General features: G+C 34.7%; 4 protein-coding genes and 1 pseudogene across 4 annotated transcripts; 2 read left to right on the top strand and 3 right to left on the bottom strand.

Moving 5' to 3' along the window:
- Nucleotides 1–138: 138 nt before the first annotated feature.
- Nucleotides 139–5,900, bottom strand: LOC126921760 (queuosine salvage protein). The gene is made up of 6 exons (XM_050733615.1): nucleotides 5,119–5,900; nucleotides 4,707–4,922; nucleotides 1,556–1,715; nucleotides 1,120–1,233; nucleotides 856–1,041; nucleotides 139–627 (listed from the first exon to the last, which is right to left on the bottom strand). Exons 1-6 carry the CDS (start codon nucleotides 5,212–5,214, stop codon nucleotides 389–391), a joined length of 1,011 nt encoding a protein of 336 aa, XP_050589572.1. The 5' UTR covers nucleotides 5,215–5,900; the 3' UTR covers nucleotides 139–388.
- Nucleotides 1,710–4,630, top strand: LOC126921792 (fibrous sheath-interacting protein 2). The gene is made up of 6 exons (XM_050733663.1): nucleotides 1,710–2,074; nucleotides 2,514–2,999; nucleotides 3,283–3,630; nucleotides 3,697–3,833; nucleotides 3,902–4,141; nucleotides 4,248–4,630. Exons 1-5 carry the CDS (start codon nucleotides 2,019–2,021, stop codon nucleotides 4,027–4,029), a joined length of 1,155 nt encoding a protein of 384 aa, XP_050589620.1. The 5' UTR covers nucleotides 1,710–2,018; the 3' UTR covers nucleotides 4,030–4,141; nucleotides 4,248–4,630.
- LOC126922319 (uncharacterized) lies at nucleotides 5,387–17,898 on the top strand (annotated as a pseudogene).
- On the bottom strand, nucleotides 6,046–9,966 carry LOC126921768 (F-actin-capping protein subunit alpha). The gene is made up of 3 exons (XM_050733624.1): nucleotides 9,718–9,966; nucleotides 8,890–9,139; nucleotides 6,046–8,802 (listed from the first exon to the last, which is right to left on the bottom strand). The coding sequence occupies exons 1-3, from the start codon at nucleotides 9,913–9,915 to the stop codon at nucleotides 8,384–8,386; spliced, it is 867 nt and encodes a 288-aa protein (XP_050589581.1). The 5' UTR covers nucleotides 9,916–9,966; the 3' UTR covers nucleotides 6,046–8,383.
- Nucleotides 17,899–18,120: 222 nt separating the features above from the next.
- Nucleotides 18,121–21,386, bottom strand: LOC126921730 (uncharacterized). The gene is made up of 4 exons (XM_050733538.1): nucleotides 21,260–21,386; nucleotides 19,107–20,915; nucleotides 18,762–18,998; nucleotides 18,121–18,327 (listed from the first exon to the last, which is right to left on the bottom strand). The coding sequence occupies exons 2-4, from the start codon at nucleotides 20,683–20,685 to the stop codon at nucleotides 18,122–18,124; spliced, it is 2,022 nt and encodes a 673-aa protein (XP_050589495.1). The 5' UTR covers nucleotides 20,686–20,915; nucleotides 21,260–21,386; the 3' UTR covers nucleotide 18,121.
- Nucleotides 21,387–21,790: the final 404 nt, after the last annotated feature.

Raw genomic sequence — 21,790 nt, 5'->3', positions numbered from 1 at the left:
TATACTGTTTATTATCTAAAAAAGATTACCAAAGCTTTTTACCTTTCATTTTTAAAAGGGACGGACTAGGGATCATCGAGACGATGGATCAGGAAAGTACCACGGAAATCGTTTAGAAGAAATTATTTAAAAACCTCCTAAAATATGATGAGCATTTTATTTGAATACGTGCACGTACATAAGTGTCTGTATAACTATAAAATCAGTATATATATTCTATCAGCATCTTTCATAATTGTAAAAATACTACTTTTTGTTGGAGAGCTACAAAATGAGATAGCCATACACATCGTATATTTAGATATGTAATTTGTAAAATTATTATACGCGTGATAGGCAATTTTTAAAGTGTTTTCCTTAAATACTAATTACGAGACAGATGATATGCTCAGTAATATATGCATCTAGTTTTATGGAACGGTATACTTTCTAACTCAGCGGCGTGTTCTCGCCGATAATCCCATAGAAAATGATCGATCAATATAGCGTTAATGTCTGACTTTTTTAACGCTAGATTAGGATAGCGCCCGATTAGAGTTCTCACTTCATCCTTGACCCGTTCGATAACCTCTATAGAGCAACCTCGAATTTCGATCTCGTCTTCGCTACCGTTTTCTAATTCTATATCTGCAATATTAAATACTGTGCTATCTAATAGGGAAACCCTATCACTTAACTATAATGACTCTATTTATACCGTGATTGACTGAACACTGATATCAAAGCGACGTTATGTATACAAAAAATATGAGAAAGACGTCATTTATAATCAAATCGTTTAGAAAAAATTTATCTAAAAACCTTCTAAAATATAACAATATAGAATTGGATTTAAAAATTGCGCAATAGACTCACCAGACTGTAGTCTGCTCAGAAGGGTATTACTATAACGAATAGCACCAAAGTGTAGTAGAACTTGTGGAATACGATAATCAGCGAACATCGTGATGCAGTCAATGTCTTCAAATTCACCAATTCCCTGTCCCTTGAAACAGGCCCAAATGTCGCCTATCAGTATTTGTGCCCGCTTGTAGAAGCTAACTGGAAGACAAACACTCTGTTATTACATTTGCTTTTGGAAATAATTCTCTTTCATAGGATTAACAATAATATCGTTACCTTTGTGAATTCTGTAGTCTGCCTCATCTCGATAAGACTCAAATTCTTCCACGATACATTTCAGCAATTTTTCGGCTGAGCGCGAACACGATTTCACACAGTTAGTAAAAGTACCTAGAAAGAGAAAGAAATTGATAGCCCAATATAATGAGTGATACAATGTTTAAAAATTGGATGTTAAAATTCAATGCCAAAAAGTGACTTATCGCATGTGTGTAAAATAGTTTGGTAGTCTAGTGTATAACTTTACAGTCTGCTCGAGTCTCTTTCGAGATTTACTAGGAATTTACAAAAGAAATAAGCTCGTCTAATTACGAAAATCTAATTTCTGCTTCAACAAAGATCGGTAAAGTTTTGCACCAGATTCCTTTATTATATATAAACTTAATAAGCAAAACTATGATCTGAGGAAAAGAAAGGGATTTCAATCATGTACCTTGATACTTTTCTAACAAAACCTTTCCGGCATCTCTCAAGGATTTAACTCTTTCGTCTAACAGCGGGATACTAGTTTCAGTATCGCCACGAAAAATATGCTCAGCTTCAGATCTCGTTATTTGAGAATAATACTTGGGGTCGACTATAGGTTTCCCCTCCTGTTCGAAGTAAATTGTTTGAAAAAAAAGAAAAAAAAAAGTATGGCGTAGCTATTGGTAGAATTTCAACAATCGTGTAACTTTCGAAACGACACAGACACCAACGTGTTGAAGTATTTTTGAAACAACCAGGACAAACGGTTTGCGAACAAAAGAAGCTAGACGTGTAGACGTGGAGAACGTCGGGACATGACATTTTACCTATATTACATGCAAAATTCCCATGTAACCACAAAATGTTATTGACGGTCAAATTTCTGAGGACACGTCAAGTCAGAAACGTTGCTTCTTAAGGCTAATAAGATGAACCCCGCGTGTAAACAATATTCGACCGACATAATCGGTCTCAAAAGACCCACGTGAGTACACGTGACTCTTGAATATAATATCAATTCCGGGATTTACAGCAATAAGGACAGAGCTCAAACATTTAAATTGTTTGGATTGAAAGAGAAAGAAAAATATAAATTTCATATGAATATTATAGGGGAAAAATATGCTAAGTACAATTTTGTTGATTTTCTGATGTTGATATTATTTAAAGGTTAAAATTACTAAAATTACTCTCATATAAAAAACAAAAGATATAGCTTGTGGTGTTCTTCCCCTGTGGTTTTCATATTCAAAGATGCAAAGATTTATTACTACGAGTATTATTAATTGACCATGAATTTCGCAGAAGTACTTGATCTTTAGTTACTTTCTGTTGATTCACTCAAATTACTGAAAACTTCCTCCTTATTGCAGCTCGACCTCCCTTAATTTTTATTCATATTGAATTGTTTGCGTATAAATTAGGGCTCTGGACAAGCTCTTCGATTTGATTCCTAAGCCTAAAGGCGCGGTACCAGAATTTGGACTACCAAAATGGAAAGTAATGCCGTTAGAGTCGAAAATCCCAATGGTTCCCGGACCGGAGGGTGTTTACAATTTCACGCGTCGTAAGCTTGGCGAGGAACTATGGATCTCCACACCGGATGCGGAGTTTAATTTAAGCGATCCATACGGCTACGAGATACAATGGACTTACGACTCCCTCCACGATAAACATTTGCTTCCTCACTTCTCCAAACCGAATATCATTCGGCATTTGATCAAATCTGGCTTCGTTACTAAAAATTTAGACGCAAAATGTTCTCTGAAAGATTACAATATGTACAGAAGGTATCTAAGAAGACTGCACTGTGATAGCATAAAGAAGGAATTGAATAGAAGAACGAAACAATCCATCGAGGAGAGAGCGATCTTGTATGCTCAAGAGCAGGCTGAGAAAGAAGTGAAGAGGTAACCACCGAGTAAATATCGCTAATCCTGAAGAACAATGACATAATCGCAAAATTGAAAAGTTTCAGCTACATACGTTAATAATATTTTTGTCATATTATAGTAAGAGTCCACGATACTTAATTATAGATATAATTAAATGAAATTGATCTTTTTCGTCTCCTGAAAAATTACTTTCTTGCATCACTGTGCGCCATTGTTCTTTCAGACCAGATACGTATTGATTTATATATAAGAAACTATTGTCTGAGAATGGTATCGCATAAAAACAACGTTTTGTTAGATTGAGAGAAAGGGAAAGATTAATGGAGTTACGAAAGTCCGCGATCACGCAAAGCAAGATGACTGAGAAAATGAAGCTGCAAAAGCAGAAAGAGAAACAAAGGAAAATTGATGAAAGGTTACAAGCATTGGCTCAGAAAAAGAAAGAAACTCAACAAATGCGGTATATTAAAAGCAAAGCTCATGCAGAAATAATTCAGCAGAAACAAATAGCAGCAACAGATATTCGAAGGCAAAAGATAATTCAAACTCTTTTGGAATGGAACAGGAAGGAACGTATACGAAAGAAAATGATAGAAACGCGATTAGCGCACGAACGAGAAGAAAAACGCAAGATCGTAGAACTGAAGTATATATGAAATTCATAACGTACTTTGTGTTAGAAAAATAAAACTATTTTATTTGTGCTGTATAGATGGGAAGAAAGATTAGAATTTCAAAAGAAACAAATTGAAAAGGAACAGTTTCTGTTGCAATGTATAGAAGATCAAAGGAATGAATTCATAGATGCATACCAAGAAAAGGTAGACAGAGAAACAGAAAGAATGAAAAGTATGTGTTACTGAATTTCATAAAAATGTATGCTCACAAATTGATAAAATTTAATGTTTTATTTATAGGACTTTTTGAAGATGTAAAAATGTATATAAGATGTTATTTGGCTAGGCACTTGCCTGGAAGTAGAGAACGCATTTGCTGTGAAAAATATTTCTACGACGATGAAGTATTTTATATGAATTTAATATAAAATCATCTCAAATATGAAAGTGACATTATAGTTTTAATTTCAATTTTAGGATGAAACATTGTTTGTGGAAAGTGATAAAAAGGATGCAGCTAAGCTAATAAAACAAGATAAAGTAAGAAAATTTCCATTATCTGTTATTAAGACTGCAAACTATATAATCAATAAAAAACAATATTAATATGAAGGTTTATCTGGTATAAAATATAATGTCATTTCAGATACAGAAAACGCTTCAGAAAGAAAAAAAAAGGAGTGAAGAAAAGTCTCTAAGCAAAGATAAATTAAAGCAAAAACTGAAACAGAAAAAGAGGAAGATCTCAGCAAGGATGGAGAAAAAGGAAGCACGTAAAATTGAAAGTGTTGGAAAAAGAAGAAAAAAACAAAAGAAAAGGAGAAAAGTAAAAAAGAAGAGAGATACTCAATCAGATACAAAATCTGAATTAGATCTATTGAATGAATCTATACCTTCATCAAAAACAGAAACTATAGAAGAATCAATAATTTCTGAACCAAAAGAAAAATGCAGATGTCAAGCAATTAAAGATCGTGAAAAACATATTATATGATAAAAGACAGATAATCTTCCCAAAACTAAACTAAACTAACTTTTCTATAGTTTAATTTTCCTTCTAAAGATAATGTCACTTATTTATAATTTTATATACTTTTTAACTCACATCTACAGCTCTCTTAATAGCAGCACACAAGGCAAAATACCCAGTCTGGCCATTAACAGTCCACTTTGGACAATTTGTTTTACTCCAAAAGGAATAATTCAATGTGTCCAAAACAAATATCCAATCGACTGCCTTTAGATCATCGGGAGAAGGGTGAAACTGACATTGTGAAAAATTGTTCACACTTATTTTGCGATCGTTAAGGGCTTCAAAAACCTGTAAAAAAAGAATATTGATTAGTTTATATGTGATCAATCATATCCTTAAATTCTTTATCTCATTTCTTAGTTAGTTAAAAATGTGCAACAAAAAAGTTCAAGCACCATTTATGATATAATTTCACAATTAATTTTTTAAATATATTACAACAAATTTATGAGAAAGATTTGAACGATAGTGAAAAGTTATTTACCGCATAGGCAAGATTTTTGATTCCTTCTTCTTCAACGGAAACATCCTTAGAACAAAAATCTATTAATTTTGCGGATTCCTTTGGCATTAAAATCATTGTTGAGGAAGTATCACAGCGTAGTTAATAGTGAGTTGAAAATAATTTATTTAAGCACAAAATTTATCCACAACCTGCATACAAACTCCTGACACACAACTTACTCTACGATCAAGTCAATAGTCACGTGACAGTACCTTGTGACCAATGATTCTTAGCACGTTAGCAACGACTGGCTTGTAAACAAACATGGCTGTGAATGTTAAAATTCGTGAAATTGTCTTTTAGATTGTCTATTAATTATGTGAACAGATAATCATCCTGAAATGTTCGTATTAGTGTACCAAAACTTTGTTGTAGATGAAGTCAAGGTAAGCACTTTAATCATTGAAATTGCATAGTTGAGATTAAAAGTACTTTTTTAAAACAATGCACAGCAGCACATGTGCACTATAATTGTTTACATTGAGTAATAAAAGCTTTTCGGAGTTACTACTACAAATTACAATCAAATAATATTAAAAAGAAATTAATTCAAATACAATATTTTATATTATATATTTTGTCCTATCTTATCTTTTTAATAGAGAAATCTTAAGGTTATTTTTTATGACAGTATAGTGCAAATTTCTATATGCATTTATTTATCATAATTAGTTGTTTATGTTATATAAAATTTGAAAATAAAGTTTATATAACACATTTTTTACGTGTTTTTTTTCTACCTTCAATAATTCCACAGTTGTATTACCTACATTTGTTAACATCAACAATAATTGATATTTGAATTTTGTTGATATTAACTATTATCTAAAGTAAAGTACATATAGAAAAAAATAAAATTTATTTTTTTCTGAATTAAACATGATGTTTAAGTTGATAGTCAGAGTATAAAGTGTTATATCACTTTATTTAATCAATCATAACATTTAATAATACATAATTTAACTGATAAATGTATTCTGTGTTTAAGTTTTTACATAAGGACATGCGTTTCTTATTTTACGGTACATTCGATTGTAGGTAATACCTAATTTTATTATCATAGGCAACTATTTTCTGTAAAGTTTGATAAGATTCGAAACTTCAACACTTCATTTGTAATTTACATACGTAACACAAATTACAATGTTTAAATAATGTATATCATCATATTTACATATAAAATTTTATTATTGCAATATTTAGTATACTAAGTTTTTTGTATTATATCTCTGCACATTTCTTTTAACTTCTTCACAACTGATCAAATGATTTTATGATCTTATATTTAAGTTATGTATGTATTTTGTTCAAAGTTTTTTTTCTAAAAATTATCGAATAGCATGATTAAATAAAATATTTTGGATTACGATGTAACTTACAAAATATGAATAATATTACAAACATGTTTCGAATCCTAAGGTCTGAAAAGTCAAATGGTAGTGTGCTTCATCGCATTCATTCATTCAAATAACATATGTACATAATACCCCCTCAACATAAAGTGAACAGATTAAGGCTCCAGCAGGCTATAGGCTACATTCTACAATGTACAATGCATTATGTACTTTGTTAGTTTCCGTTTTCGCATACATGTCTGGTTGTGTAATGTGTGGTAAGCGATAGCACCAAAAGATTTTTCAACATTATTTGATACAAATGACTCATACAACTATAATATGATTAACACAGAAATCAAGTTGCAATGATTAACATTTATTTCATACCGTACTATTAAACTTTGCAACATATTTGCCATAATAGACATACTTATCATAAAACAATACATCTTAACAAAAATGTATAAATTTATATTTTATGAAATATAAAATTGGACAAAAATAGTAGGCCTTGCCCACCAATATTTGTAATGAATGAAGTTTTGCTTTGTGTATCGAATGCTATGAACACTTAATGGCATTCTGTACCAGATCGTGAATCGATGATAGACATATCTATTTAATTTGATATTGTATATTTTGACATCACCTGTGGCCCCAGCATGCTATTATATTTGTACATAGCATGAAACCATGACAGTATTCATTTAAAGATATATTAAACATGTTATTGTGCTTTTTAGGTGTTACAAGGCTTAAGTGTTTAAAAAAAATTATATTGTTGTGCAACTAATGAATTAAAATTTTAATCACCATTGATTCAAGTATCTTAACTCGATGGTTTCATTAGGCTGACCGAACATGCACATGTTAGACAGCAATTTCTTTCCCACTGTGCAATACTTCATGTACTTATACTTTATAATGTTGACTATTAACATTATGATATCAATATAAGTTAAAATGGATGCATTTAATCTTTTAATATTAAACTTCAACTCCAGATTATAAACTATAAATTTTACAAAATTGATGAAGTAGAATTATCTATTCATTCAAATTATCAACAAGACAATAATCCATGTAATTAATTACAACAAATAAATTCAGTAAATGCAGTTCATTAGAAATGTTTGCACTGAAATATAATTATTGTACAAGATTACTATCTGATTGATGCAATTTGAATGTATCTAATAAATGTATTAACGGATTTCGATATTTCACTCCAAGTTTCACGTTTGTTTGATTTTAGCCATCAGTTACAAATTTTACATGACTTGGTTTACCAAATATAATTCCAATTAAAGTGCTTACAAAAAGTAAGACCAAGGATCCCCGTTACCCCGATTGTAAATTATTAAATAGTAGTAAATTTATAAACAGACACCAATCCACATAATACATAGATTAATATATAAATCAATCTCTTAAATACTGTAAAATAATGGACGTTTTAATCGTAAAGATGAGTTTATAAACAATATATATGTTCTGTTACATTTAAACCCAGTATTATATCAAAGCATTTGATAATAAAATTCATTAAAAATAAAATGTAATCGCAAAAATATTTTTTATGCAATTAGAAATTGTTAATACAGAATTTAAAAAGCTCGGTAAAAAAAAGATATTATAGTTAAAATATCTGTACTTCTTTCTCTTTTGCTCTTAAAAAATCGATAGCTACAGTGATGTTTCTTTTTATTACTTTTGTTATTAACAAGATACATTTAGGGGTCCAGAGGAACCTTGAGTGGCATGCATGAGTTTCAGTCAAAACATGTTTAACCAAACTTATAGCATTGTTACATTTGCTCCCATGCACATCACACCTCCAGACTTCACCCATGCAGCAAAATGCGCATTTTAATTATTTCTCTTAATATTATATAAAAAATCTATTTCTATTGACTTTTAAGCTCTTTGCCAATACTGTACGATACAATTTTGTTCCAGTCAATTTTCGTTCGCATAACAGGTAATTGCCTTCGTAGGGCCTTAAAGGTTGTATCAGACATTGTTTGATAATTTTCCGATATAGCAGTTTGATAGTCATTTTCGGATTCTTCAACAAGCCGTATTAATTCTTTTGCTGTTTGTTTCTCATTTGAGATCGGTAAGCTTTCTTTTACTTCTTTGCTACTGACAAGCTGTACATTTCCATCTTCATAGTAATGAACTTGTACTTTAAGGCTACCTCTTAATTCTGCATTTCCAGAACTTGGACTAAAACTAACAGTCCATACAGAACGCCAACGGCCATTCCAAAAATTTTTAGGTTGAAACTGATGATCTTCTATGCAAGCCGTTAGGGTAATATTACCTGTGTAAGTGAATAAACCACATTTTGTTTACAATTGCGATTTTCAAACAATTAAAATTTTATGAAATTTAAAAAAAACAACTATACCTCCTTGACTCTTTCCAAAAACTGAACATGCACCGTGTCTGTAATGACTTTGAGTGTAAGTTGTTATTTCATCTTGTAGAGCCGATCTCCATGGTTCAGCTACAGGATCTGGTTCATACGGTTCGTAATCCTGTGCTTCCTTTCTAAGATGGTCATATTTAAAACTTTGCTTACTACGAGCATCATAAAACCTTTGTCCACCTAAATCATTGTGTTCTGTTATAAGAGCAGGATATTCGCTTCCATCAATCTGAAGTCAAAAACAGAAACAAATTGACCAATGTAACACAAGATTCACAAATGTCAAAAATTTTATCATATAAATACACTTATAAATAAATTAGTATCTAACCTTAATTTAACCAAATTTATTTCATAGAATTACAAAATAAGTATTACTTCCAAATTTCGAAATGAAACGAAGCTTGAACCAGAAATAGAAATTATTATAGATCAATCTCAAATATTTCCTATTAAAATGAGCACAAAATGTAACTATAATTAACCCTACTACAGCGTACGATTTCGATCGAAACTCCACTAAGATTTGCACATAGCAACTGCAGTATAGCGATTTAAGGATACATTAGGTAAACAATCACATTAGCCAGGTGAATATTATCGCGCTCCAATTTCACTGTAAAGTCAACGTCACCTGTCGAAATTCCAAACGCGTGTTGCACGATTAGGACCGTTACTAGCCATTGAAATTCGATCCGACACTTTCCTGAGATAGTGTGATCTTCGATTACCACAGATACTAAACGATACCTCGGATACTATCATAAAAAATTGTAAAAGTTCATCACAGAGAGGTCGATGATGTACCTTAACAGGCGTGAGCTGATCCTTGTTGTACTGAGCAAATGCTCCGGACGCACCCTCCTTCAACAGGTTGTCGTTATTCAACAAGACTCTCACATCATTAAAAACCTCGTTGAATTCGCCCGGCGGTGAATGCAGTATAAAGTCCGAAACTATTCGTACTTTTTCTTGATCAGGGATCACATCTCCATCCGCCGCCATCTTAACTTTTCTCTCGCACGCACACTCCACGATGTCAAACCAAGGTTAGTGCAGTGCAGGTTGTACCGGCGTATCGAAGCACTGCCCCATATACCCGGTGACGCATCACAAAGGGGATACGTATCTCTTTCCTCTTAATCAACTCTATGACATACATATTTTCCTACATTTCCACATATTCCGACGAAACACGCATTTTAAATACGCATATGTATGATGCATATACCAGCTAAATAATTCAATTGTTGTATTTGCTTTTATAAATGCTATATATATATACGAAATGCTTTTAATTTTTCTTGTTGAAATTCAATATTTGCATAAATCGATTTTAAACATTTTCTTATGCAGTAATATTATGAAATTGTATACCTATGTCTATTTATATTATTATTATTATAAAAGGAAGAGACATAGATGGTTTTTGTGGTTAAAATATATTTCATAATTTATTTAACATTCTTTTTTCTATAAAGAATAAAATTTGTAATAGAGGAGAAATGAAGATATAATTCAAGACAGAATTTCAGTCATTTAGTTCGGAGACAACCACTGTATTCAACGAACTTTGCCGAGCATAACCCTCGAATAGTGTTTGTGTTCTCTTATACACAATTCTAGGCAGGTGTGGTTTCGATAAAAGCCGATAGAGCATTTTATCAAGATACTTCTGTCTACACATGTAAAATCTCTTATCGAGAAATCATTCCTTATTGAAAGATCGCCGCCGGATATGTCTGTTTGCCCGCCAAAATTTGAACTGGCTTCGAAACAAGAAAAAAAGGGGCTTCATATTTAAAGTACAACATAACGCGCATTCGCGTTCGAATTGCACGAACTGCTATATAAAATATGGCAATATGCCTATTTCAATTTTTAAATGTAGAAGTTTACGTAATCTTTAATATTGAAACTTTTGTATTAAAAAGTTCCGAAATGTTGGAATTTTCAAATTTGTTAATTTTGGCACTTTTACACAAATATTTGAATATTTCGACCAGAAACGAATGTTATTATTAATAATTATTATTAATAATTTATTTTGTCGTAGTTTTTTTTTAGGTAATATAGTGGAATTTTGAAATTATGGCTGACGATCCAAATCGAGACATTTTGCCTGTGAGAGAAGGTTCTTGTGTGGATTCTTGTCGCAGTGGTATAGGTTCGTATCTGACAGGAATATTAAAATAATATTACACTTGGTTTTCTTTAATTTATAACTTTTACTTGAAACAAATTAAAGATCCCAGAGAGCGACACATTGTATTTAAGCTCGATCGTTACCAACTGGAAGACAGATATTTACGACTGCTCGATGAAGCAAATAACTTAAAAAAATTAACAAACTGTCAGGAAGATAAGATCAAACGATTGACAACAAAGCTGATGAGAGTAACTGGCAATTCAAGATCATGCACAATTGCCTTAGACGTTTATGAGGATAAGAATAAAATAGTCACTCTTGAACTTGAGAACTCCAAGGTAAAAGTTGAATTTTTCCTTTTTACAATTTTTCTACTCCAATTTTAATTAAAAATTTTTAAAGTCAATAAAAAAGAATTGAAAAATAAGAAGCGAAGAAAACAACTCTATCTTCTAATCCTTAAGGAAATCATTTCTGAACCATTGATCTGTTTGAAGCAAAATAGATTGAAAATAGAGTGAATAAGATTTCAAGTCGATAACCATTGCGACTAATACGATAATGTTGCAATCGATTTTCCAGCTGAAAGATAAAGTCTCGGTGCTAAGAAATCAACTGCTGAGTCATACAATAACAGGTAGATCGTCATCAAGAAGTCGTAATCCCCAAGCAAGGCCTTCGTCTGGACGCACGTAAGTCCATAGCGTCATATTACAAGCAATCTATGATTCATACCATGACATATCGTGATAGATCACTGAGTCGAGATCCTCGTTTTAGAACATGCCGAAGTGAAAGCAGCCGCACTAAGATACCATCTTGTCATTGTATTGACGACAATGCGCGATATAATCTCAATAAAATCGAGGTAATAGCAATCGATGAGTTCCTTCTGTTTTATTCATTATTTTTATTTATAATACCTAATAAATGATTGAACGAAGAACAAACAACTTGTCATTTATTAAATTTAGAATTAGGGATGGAAATGATATAAAACGTAATGAAAATTGTATTTGGTGAGCAGGAATTGGAAGCGCAGAAGAAAGAAATGTCTAATCGGATAACTGAACTAGAGGAAGAATTGTCTACTTATACAGCCATGAACCAAAGGGAGAAAGTAGCAGAGAACGTTGAGTACATTAGAGTCTGGCGACAAATGAAGCAACTGAATGATAAGCTAATAGCCACTGAGAACGAGAACGAGTCGTTGAATGCGCAAATCAACGATTTGAAGAGGGAGCTTTACGAGAAGACGAAGTACGCTTAACGTCTCTTTACTCATGCACAACAACGATATTTCTAAACAATACTTGACCAACTGTGTGAATCGCGTTCCACCTATCGCATTATCATCCTTTACCTTTCTCTTTTTTCCTTATGCATGCATTCTTTTTTTATGCATGAAACAACTTATAAATTCTCCGACACAAGTTTCACGCGTAATTAAACTTTCTCTCCTCAACCTTTGTTATTTTATAAATAAATTTTATCTTATAAGTATCTATCTCCTGGATCCTAGCAGATAAACGTTAAATATCAAATGTAAATGCACTGTCTTTATTCATAAAATAGGAAGTCGAGTAACTAAAATAAAAAATGTTATAAATATGTAATTAGGAACAACGAAACGATCACGACGGAGCTTCTGACAGAGAAGAAACGAGTGGCGGAGATCGACGAACAGATGTTAAAGGCGAAGGATTCTCAACTCTCGCTGCGAGAGAAGGATGAGCATATAAAGGACCTGGTAAACGAGATGAAGATATTGCAGCAGCACAACAGCGAGCTCATCGACCTCAGCTCCAAATATGGCGAAGTCGAGCTAGAGAACAAGGAGTTAAAGAAAAAAGTCACGGAGCAGCTTCACGATCAAGAAACTTTGAAAACCGCTTTTAACACCGAACAGGCTAATATCGTGGCGCTGAAAACATCGAACGAACAGTTACTCGGGAAACTCGAAGAACTACAGAAGAATATAGACAGTTTAACGGTACAGTTAACGGTCAGTGTGTAATTTTTTTTCTGAATCAATAATGCTGGTCTTCTGCCTGACAATTCAGATGTTTGCTTCTTTAACTAAGTAAGTGTTTTTTCTCGCTACTCGACTAAATAAATTTGGATATTCTAATATTGATATTCTAATATTTTACTTATCTTCATTATTGAAGATACATTTGCAAAGCACCAATGAAAGTAACGAACGCGTTATTCTAGTGTTTTCAGACACAGACGGAAAAACAGGAAACGACAAAGACTACGCTAATATCGACGAAACAACCCGAGACGAAGATACCAATGATAATCGACAGATGCGAATCGCGCAAAGATGCCAGCATTCAAGTGGAAAAATGCAATATTCTTCGCAATATTCAAGTGGAATATTGCGAAGCGCTCGAAAAGATTTTTGAGCTAGATATCGCTAGGAAAGAGCAGAAATGCAAAGGATGTTGCGAACCATCATCACATGTAGACACTACGAATGCAATCCAAAAATCTATTAAATTGATGGATAGATCAGTGCAGACAGAACATGGATCCGGCGTATCTAACGTAAACACGAAAGATCTGGAGATTATAACACCTATAAAAGAAACATCGAAAATGGAAGAACCACAAATTGCGACGCAAAGTACAGATCCTGCAATAGCTACAGAGAATTATTTGACTCCAGATAAAATGCTGAAGCTTCTGGAACAAGCACAGATAAGCACATCTACGGATGCAGCGAAATTTAATCAGAAACACATGGCTACTGATGCCGACTACAGCGACATGATGGATCAGAATCAGAGACACAGGCAAGTTGTCTCGCTTGAGAAACTGCTCTTCGGTGACTCTAATTGCTGACAAAAATTGTTCGATTATTTTTCGCGCTATTTCAACGCTGTATTTGTATATATATTCATATGAATCTAGTTTAGTTAAGATAGGATAGACAAAGTTTAGAGAATTCAAAATATTTCAATATCCCGTTCGTTAGAATTGGAATTTTAATATCGTTCTTCCGAATAACGCACATTATCAATATTAATAATTGTGACGCAGCAAAATTCTGGAGCTTCCAGATGTTTTAGGCAGAATTCCATGTGTTCGTTTAAATAATGGTATTTAATTATATTTCAATAAAATATAGATAAGGTTTATGGTAAATAAAACACGTAATAAAGTGATGCTTTCGTATTATAGTACCTTCTTATACTTTATTTCCCTTTTGTAATCGAACATTTTTTATTTCTAATATTTTATCTTCAGTAATTATTGTTAGACACTGTGTTACAGTGGCATAGAGACACTTGTACAAGGAATTCAAGAAGCCGCAGCTTTTCAAGTCGGTCTCCAGCAGCAGAAAAAAGACAATGCTTCTCAGTCAACGGATCCTAATACAGTATTATCCGTATTGTTTAATATTCTTCAAGAGTATACATACATGATACCCCATGAAGCCAACACTCTGTATCGTGCAATTCCACCGATTAAGTATCAATTCGTGAAAGACATCAACAACAATGATACGACATTAAGCAATGTTGCAAAGAGTTCGATTCGATCTGGTTGTAGCACAAGAAAATATTGCTCGAATCCTTACAGTAAACAAGAAAAGCCGAAGAGAAAATTATTGCCCAATGTACAGAGTTATAGTCGGCCGGTTAAAGTCTCTGATGACAATGATTGTACTTGTAGCAGCTTACTGAGGTGCAATCTAGATACACAATGTGACCGATGTTGCTGTAATTCCACTAAACCGCTTACGTGCTACTTCAACAATACGCAAATGCAATGCAAAGGACAGGCAATAAAGAGCAAGAACGACTTGATCGACTCGAAGGCACCTTCTCACAACGATTCTCTCGCACCTACAAGAAACTGCTATATACCAAGAACTTTAGGCGCATTGAACATTTCTCGGTAACGAACTTCAATAACTTCGATCATTTCGCGAAACTCACGAAGTCACCTTTTGAAGTCAGTTGCAGGACGACAAATCTGGTCCGTACAAATCCTCGGAAACGTGTGAGACTGTGCAGAACAGAAATAACTCTTCCACCAGCAATAAATCGTTACAGGAATACATCAAACACCTAGATAGATGCAAAAAAACCGTGAGTGGGATACCAGTAAGGATTACAATTTAATTAAAACTCGACTGAAACCGATAGGATGTCGATAGAAGATAAAACTCGTACCACGAACATTTAGGTGAATGAAATCGTGAAGCACGTGCAAAATATTGACTCGATACGATACCAACCTATACATAGAAGACCTAAATCTGAGGTCCAGAAAGTAGACTCTTTCTGCAGTGCCGATTGTCCAAACGAGTGTATCGATACCACAAATGCCTTTTCTGATTCATTTCCATTAGTAATCGCGGATGGTCAAGGTCTGGTGGAGCTTCACATCGTATCCTTACAGCTTTCCACGTCCGTTAGTACTAAATAAACTCGTTAATATGAAATAAAATAATCCCGAAGTAATTTTATGAGAGATTGTATTGTACGTCAGGCTAAGCAGATCCTTTTCCGAGAAAAGGACATTAGCAACGTGTTGTTGTTCGTAAGTTGGAACATTTGGAATCAAGATACAACCTACACGCCCACGCTCAAATGTCCCAAGCTGAACTTCAATTCGTCGTTCGTCTATCGAATATCAGACCTATTCTCCTTCTTCAACTACATTCTTCTAGAACTCGTGACCTTCCAAGTGAACGTGTTTCACGACAACGACAACTACATGGTAGCCAAAGGAAAGCTTTGCATCAAAGATATATTGGATTATCCACAAAACAAACTTCACTATATTACACCCGTGAACAGTGTACTCCCTTGCTCGATTGGAATGAATTTTGGTCAATTGTCTCTATGGGTCAGACTAAGCTGTGACATCGAGCAAGTAGAAGCGTTCAAAAGAAGATACGGTATAATATCAGAACCGCCGCTGAAAACGCTCATCCCAGAGAAACCGCCGAAATCGAAGGAATTTGTTCCACCAAAAGACGATCCGTTGGTGTTGAAGGATGAAAATTCCAAAATAGAGTATAGAGACCCGGGAAAATTGCCTGATGTAACAACGACTCGCATAATCGAATCTACTTACATTGACGAATCAAGTACAGAGCGAGGAAGTAATTGGTAATAAAACGTTTCCTTCATAGGATAGACTCAATCGATCACATGTTTTATTTAGGTGAAAATTCTACTGATGTCCCTTCGTCAACAACGCAGTTTAAGCATGACGACGCTTCCTTCACCGTGGTAAAAAAGAGCGTAGACGAAACTGACAATTTAGATTCGAACGCGGAAATCCATACGGATGAACATAAATCTACTTTTACGGTTAAGTGGGATGACACGCTCGAGAAAAGCATAGAGAACGAGATTGTAGAGAAGTATTGCATTTTGTAAATAAAAAATTAGATAGATTTAAAGACGTGATTTTGAATAGACCGAAGCCTATGAAAACTACAAAGAAGTCAAACGAAGAATCTGAAATGGGGAGACCAAGCGTGGTGGAATTTAATGCTTTCCTCTCAAACGTAAGATTAGAAGATCATTTATTTGCTGTTCTTTCAGCCTTTAATTTTGATCTCGCGGATATATTCAGGGTAAAACCGATGAGCCAGATCGGTCAAAATCAATCGATTCGATCTCCGAGGTGACCAACGTGATCGCAGATAAAAACTGGCAACAATATAAGGAACGCACTACGTTCACTTTCAAGGGCATGTACAACAATTTATAATTCGAAACAAGATTACCCTAATTTATATGGGATGCGCATAGAATAGGATTATTTACAAAAATGAATTTCAGACTCGCCTACAGAAGACTTGTCATCTGATTATATTGTTGATGATAAGGACAATGACGTACGAATTAAAATGTTTTACCGATTCATTTTTCCAATCACTAAGATTGCAGAAGTTAACAGAATTTCATGAAATACTAATTACAGCTTGGAAAGGACTCAATTATCATTGAAATCATGAATTTGGTTTTATTCCCAAAAAGCACCGTAATGCAGAATCCAGAGTATCAGCTCCTTTACATCGAATATTGTTTCCTGGGTTATTGTGGAGCTGACATGGAAACGGTTTCAGTGAAGAAACCGCAACCACCAAACCAGAAGTTAACATATAATTTTAGAAGAAGTAAGATAGTAATCTCTTCGACTCTTTCGTTCTTTTTTCTTTTTTTATTCTTTGCTGGAGAAATTTGGGGCTGAGAAAGCATTGTTCACAGAGTTTCGAGTGCATGAAGAGAAGTACCCGTTGCAAAATAGGATCTTATGCGCGATGCTGGATCAGTCTATTAACTCTAACATAAAGTTTATTGTCGTATGTGAACCGCTTCCTGAGGAAACTGATACGAAAGAGTGCGTGGAAGTTGGGTGAGATGAAAAAGAATTTCTTTATTAAAATATTCTCCGTGGGAGAAATATTAATTTAGGAAAATCGCCATGCATAGGTTCGCTAATTTTAATATAAGGGACTACGCGCTAGGAAGTGGTGAACAGATTATGTCAATCCCGGTGTATACTCCAGACACTATGGAACAAATTGGTCTGCTGAAGGTATTGTAACTATTCTTCGCTATGAGGATAAATAATTTTTATTTGAAATATTTGTAGATCTACGTGTTAGGCTACGATACGATACGTCAATATTTCGGAAGACGCGAATCGATATTATAAAAATATTCGTTGTTACATTTTTTGAAAATGTGTAAAACTATGATCACTGTAAAATTAAAAATTTATAAACGTCCAACCAAGAAACCAGGGAACTTGTAAATCTACAATACCGTGATAAAAAATTACGCAGTACAAAACGCCATATTTATTAGAGGCTACTTACATCATAATACAAAGTATTCTACATTTTTCTTGTATACGTGTTACTACATATGTGTTGCGATACATTATTTTCATACGAATCGTTAAATACACGCGGATCGATCATCATTTCCATTATCGTAGTTCCATCTCTCGAAATTCCAACGTTTTTCTTACCTGTTCCATTGATCTTCCGCGTCATACGGATTTCAGAAGGTTCAACTACCCCTAACTTTTCCTCTTTTTATGCTTCATCGTCGCATTTTCCGTTGAATTCGAGCCTTGTTTCTCTTTCAAACTGGACAATTTCGTTTTGCGGAAAATATCGTTGAAGACACTCGTGGATACCTGGAAGTCTTTGCAACCTTTTGGTTGTCGAGCTACGGACCAAACACCTGCTATGGTATCGATACCCTGGCAGACCCTGCAAGCACCTAAACAGAGTTTCATTAACGACTTACGTATTCACAAATCTCGATGTATGTCAGTATTTTACTTTCAGTCATTTTATTTAGCACATTGGCCATGCAACGGCGGCTTTCAATTTCGGACTTTTCTCTGCTTAGTATTTAAATTACTAAAAACTCGAAAATTAGAAAACTACTTTTGATTCGTTCAATGATAGATATATCTGAATTAATAATTTTTCTTACAACAAAATATTCTACAAATGTTAGATATCGTTAGAGACGATTTTATTGGAAGATTTTAATCTATCACGTTAAAATATACAACACTCGCGTAGCAGTTAATGTCTTTAGAAAAAAATACATATTTTTTGTGATAAAAGAAGGATAATCCCTTTTATAAATAATTACGAATAAAACACTGATATGCAAAAAATACAATTATTTGTAAAATTGCATACCAACAAAGACGGCTATGGAACTGGTACAATTATTGGTGGCGATGAGGGTAAATGGGGAACCACGTTTGAATGGGGCATGACCAGATATGTTCCACGTTCCATTCAGCAAACTATCGTGTAAACGCGGTGACGTGAGGTCGGAAAGCCTTACGATTATAGTACGATTCACGACCCTCATATCCAGTTTCATTCCGGCCTGAGCCGTTGACCAGGACCCTGACAAACGGCAAGGTAAGCCTAAAAATATCGCTCGTTTCACATATCAGGGATAGCCAAGCTTCAGGCCATCTATTTCATTTGGCGAAACATCACATTACACATTATGCACAGTTTACTCGATCTTACCTTCCTCCTTGTTGTTCTTCGACCGATCTTCTTTCAGTTCCTCCAGTTCGTCCATTATAGTACTGAGTATTTCACTGGCTACCTCTTTCGTGTTATGCACCGCGGTAGAAGTATTCGTATTATGACCAGGGTCCCTGTCATCGTCCAGACGTGCCAAAATATCATTGTTATATATTCCATTTCGATTCGACTGCCCCATAAAATTTCCCTCTTCCGCCTTACTTCTACTTCTGTATCTAATTGCTTGATGTTCCAATCCTCTCGTATTGTCATCCTCGTGAAAACTAGTTTGTTCTCTGCCTGGTTTCTTCTTTAAATAACTTGGACTTATAAAATGTTCTTCCGGTATTCCATTTTCGTAGGTATTGGAATAAGGCAATATTTGACGATTAATATTTTCGTTCAAACTTGGATTTTGTTTGCGATTACCATCATCGACGTTAATTCCTAGGAATTCTAGGACCTTTCCAAGAGGCTGGTCCATCGCGTTGGGAACGTTTACTGTCGAAAGATTGTATCTGGACTGTACTGGGAAATTTTGCGGGGCTACTTGTTGGTCTTGTTGCTGGTTTTCCTGATTACTGTACGATTGAAGAGGAGAGTAATTAAATGGAGTACCAATTTCCGTATTTTCTCCTTTCGTGCCTGGAATCCTCGTGTTATCTATTAAAGGTTGATTTATCATACTCTGTTCGAAGTTTCCTTCCCGTGGCAAATTTGTCTCTATCTGTTGGTAGTTATTTAAACTTTGAATTTGCGGTTCGACCGGTTCGTTTACATTCAGAGTTTCGTCCAGATTTAAGTTCTGCAAGTTTTCTTCGGGAGTTTCGTATTGATTCCAATAATTAAATTGATCTGGATTCTGCGTCTCGACAACAGGTTGCTGAACTTCGTCGTTTAATTCATTCGAATCGAAATTATTACCTTCGGCTACTCGCGAGTGTTCCGGAATTTCTGCCGTATTGGCCGAATATGGTGCGTCGAAATTTTCGTTTTGATGTTCCGAGGATCCGTAGTTGATCCCGTAACTAAGAAAAGGATCATCTGCTTCAAAGAGTCGGGAGTTCCGATTTAGTCTCGAGAAACGTTCATTTGTCGGATAGTTCTGAAAATTGTTAAGGTAATTGACACCGTCATCCTTGTACCTGAGGTCTCTTCCACGAGTATTGTAATCCGGATAGTAAGGTTTCAAGTGTTTGATCCGATTGCTACGATGCGATGTAAAATTCATCGTTTGTCGTGCGAATCGATCATTAAGATTTTTCGACTCGGCCAGCTGTATGGGAATTTTATTTGCGGCGATGTCTTGGAGAACTTCGTCGTCGCTATAATAATCCGAATACTCGACCCCTTGGTCGCCTGGATTCTTTTTCGACGGATCCTTCGTGGTAGTTCTCATTAAACGATCGATCATCTTTTCGCTTTCGATCTTATGCGATTTTTGGGTGGTACTCAAAGCCGAAGAAAAATCAACGTAATCGCTGTCATCAACTTTGACAGCGCTAACTTCGACGTCCGATTGGGTGGACAATTCGTCGCGTGATTTCTCGCCGAGAATAACTGGATTATGCTTAATCATAGAATTCCCCCTTCCGTTTGATTTCTTTGTTAACGCGTTAATGCCCCTTTCGGTGTCCAACGTTCTCTGAGTAAAGGAATATTTTTCGAACGTTTATCCGATGCGTAGTCAAATTGACCGCTTGGGGAGGCCATGATAATTAGTGGAAAATTGATGAACGAAGCTTACCTACCTTAGAGGATCCTCTCTTTAACAAACCAGGTTGCTGTTTTCTGAACTTTCGGTGATGTCTGAAAAACAGGAAAATATAGCAATTATATACTGCAATATATTAACAACATACAATAAAATTCCATTTATATGAACCCTATCGAAGATTATACGGTTCATGCGATAGGATAAGACTGATTCTCCCCGCTATTAAAGAATTTTTTTCGTGTAATGGGAGTTCACGTTCAGATAAGTTGAACGAAGAAACAGAAGTTGATTCAACTACCGCTAACTAAAATTTCGTTCCTATAAATTCTATTGTATATCAGGATCATTGAAATCAACGAGATGTGTCCTGTTGTATGTAATTACCAAATATATTTACGTGTCTGAATGTTGATAGGGTAACAACTTCTTTCACTACCTTTTTCTCTTCTTTTTCCTTCTTTGTCCCTTGTGTCTCAACACTTTCCGGTGTCTTCTACCTTCGGCCACCTTCGAGCCAGTTTTCGATACTGTTGGCATTTTAATACTCCCACGAAGAGTTCCTTTGGGCGCAACTCGCGAAAGCTTCCTTATAGTCTCCTGCATCTTCGGAGATTTGAGCGCGTCCTTAGCCATTTTGTGCGCTAATCCTCCGCCGCCTTGTCTCGGGATTCTGTTCTTTATGAAACTGACACCACCACGACGTATTATCGAATCTTGATCGCTGGAATATCGGCTATTCTTGTTCGATTGCCGCTTCTCTACGAGACCTGAATTTTCATCGCGAACGGATTTCTCTTTTAAAAACATAGAACCTTGTCGATGCGATTGGGCCACTGCTTTGCTTTCTTCTGACGGTACGAACGATAATTTTTCGGGATTGGTTTCGACGCCAACTGCGCTGATTAGTAGCGGAACGATCATGGTCAATCTGTTTTTTTGGTTAGCAAAATTATTCAACCGCATTTTT

Source organism: Bombus affinis, chromosome 11 (genome assembly GCF_024516045.1).
Source record: "Bombus affinis isolate iyBomAffi1 chromosome 11, iyBomAffi1.2, whole genome shotgun sequence".
NCBI lineage: Eukaryota > Metazoa > Arthropoda > Insecta > Hymenoptera > Apidae > Bombus > Bombus affinis.
The sequence above is the reverse complement of the archived record's forward strand: the minus strand, read 5'-3'. Positions and strand labels throughout refer to the sequence as shown.

Coding starts and splice junctions, on each gene's coding strand:
- LOC126921792 (XM_050733663.1), top strand. CDS start 2,019: ATGAACCCCGCGTGTAAACAATATTCGACCGACATAATCGGTCTCAAA. Junction 3,000..3,282: donor GCTGAGAAAGAAGTGAAGAG/GTAACCACCGAG, acceptor ACGTTTTGTTAG/ATTGAGAGAAAGGGAAAGAT. Junction 3,834..3,901: donor AGAAACAGAAAGAATGAAAA/GTATGTGTTACT, acceptor TTTTATTTATAG/GACTTTTTGAAGATGTAAAA.
- LOC126921760 (XM_050733615.1), bottom strand. CDS start 5,214: ATGATTTTAATGCCAAAGGAATCCGCAAAATTAATAGATTTTTGTTCT. Junction 1,716..4,706: donor CTATTAAGAGAGCTGTAGAT/GTGAGTTAAAAA, acceptor TACTTCGAACAG/GAGGGGAAACCTATAGTCGA. Junction 628..855: donor TCTGAGCAGACTACAGTCTG/GTGAGTCTATTG, acceptor TTAATATTGCAG/ATATAGAATTAGAAAACGGT.
- LOC126921768 (XM_050733624.1), bottom strand. CDS start 9,915: ATGGCGGCGGATGGAGATGTGATCCCTGATCAAGAAAAAGTACGAATA. Junction 9,140..9,717: donor ATCAGCTCACGCCTGTTAAG/GTACATCATCGA, acceptor TTTTGACTTCAG/ATTGATGGAAGCGAATATCC. Junction 8,803..8,889: donor TTTTGGAAAGAGTCAAGGAG/GTATAGTTGTTT, acceptor TCACTTACACAG/GTAATATTACCCTAACGGCT.
- LOC126921730 (XM_050733538.1), bottom strand. CDS start 20,685: ATGATTAAGCATAATCCAGTTATTCTCGGCGAGAAATCACGCGACGAA. Junction 18,999..19,106: donor GAAGAACAACAAGGAGGAAG/GTAAGATCGAGT, acceptor CGATATTTTTAG/GCTTACCTTGCCGTTTGTCA. Junction 18,328..18,761: donor TTCCATAGCCGTCTTTGTTG/GTATGCAATTTT, acceptor AACTCTGTTTAG/GTGCTTGCAGGGTCTGCCAG.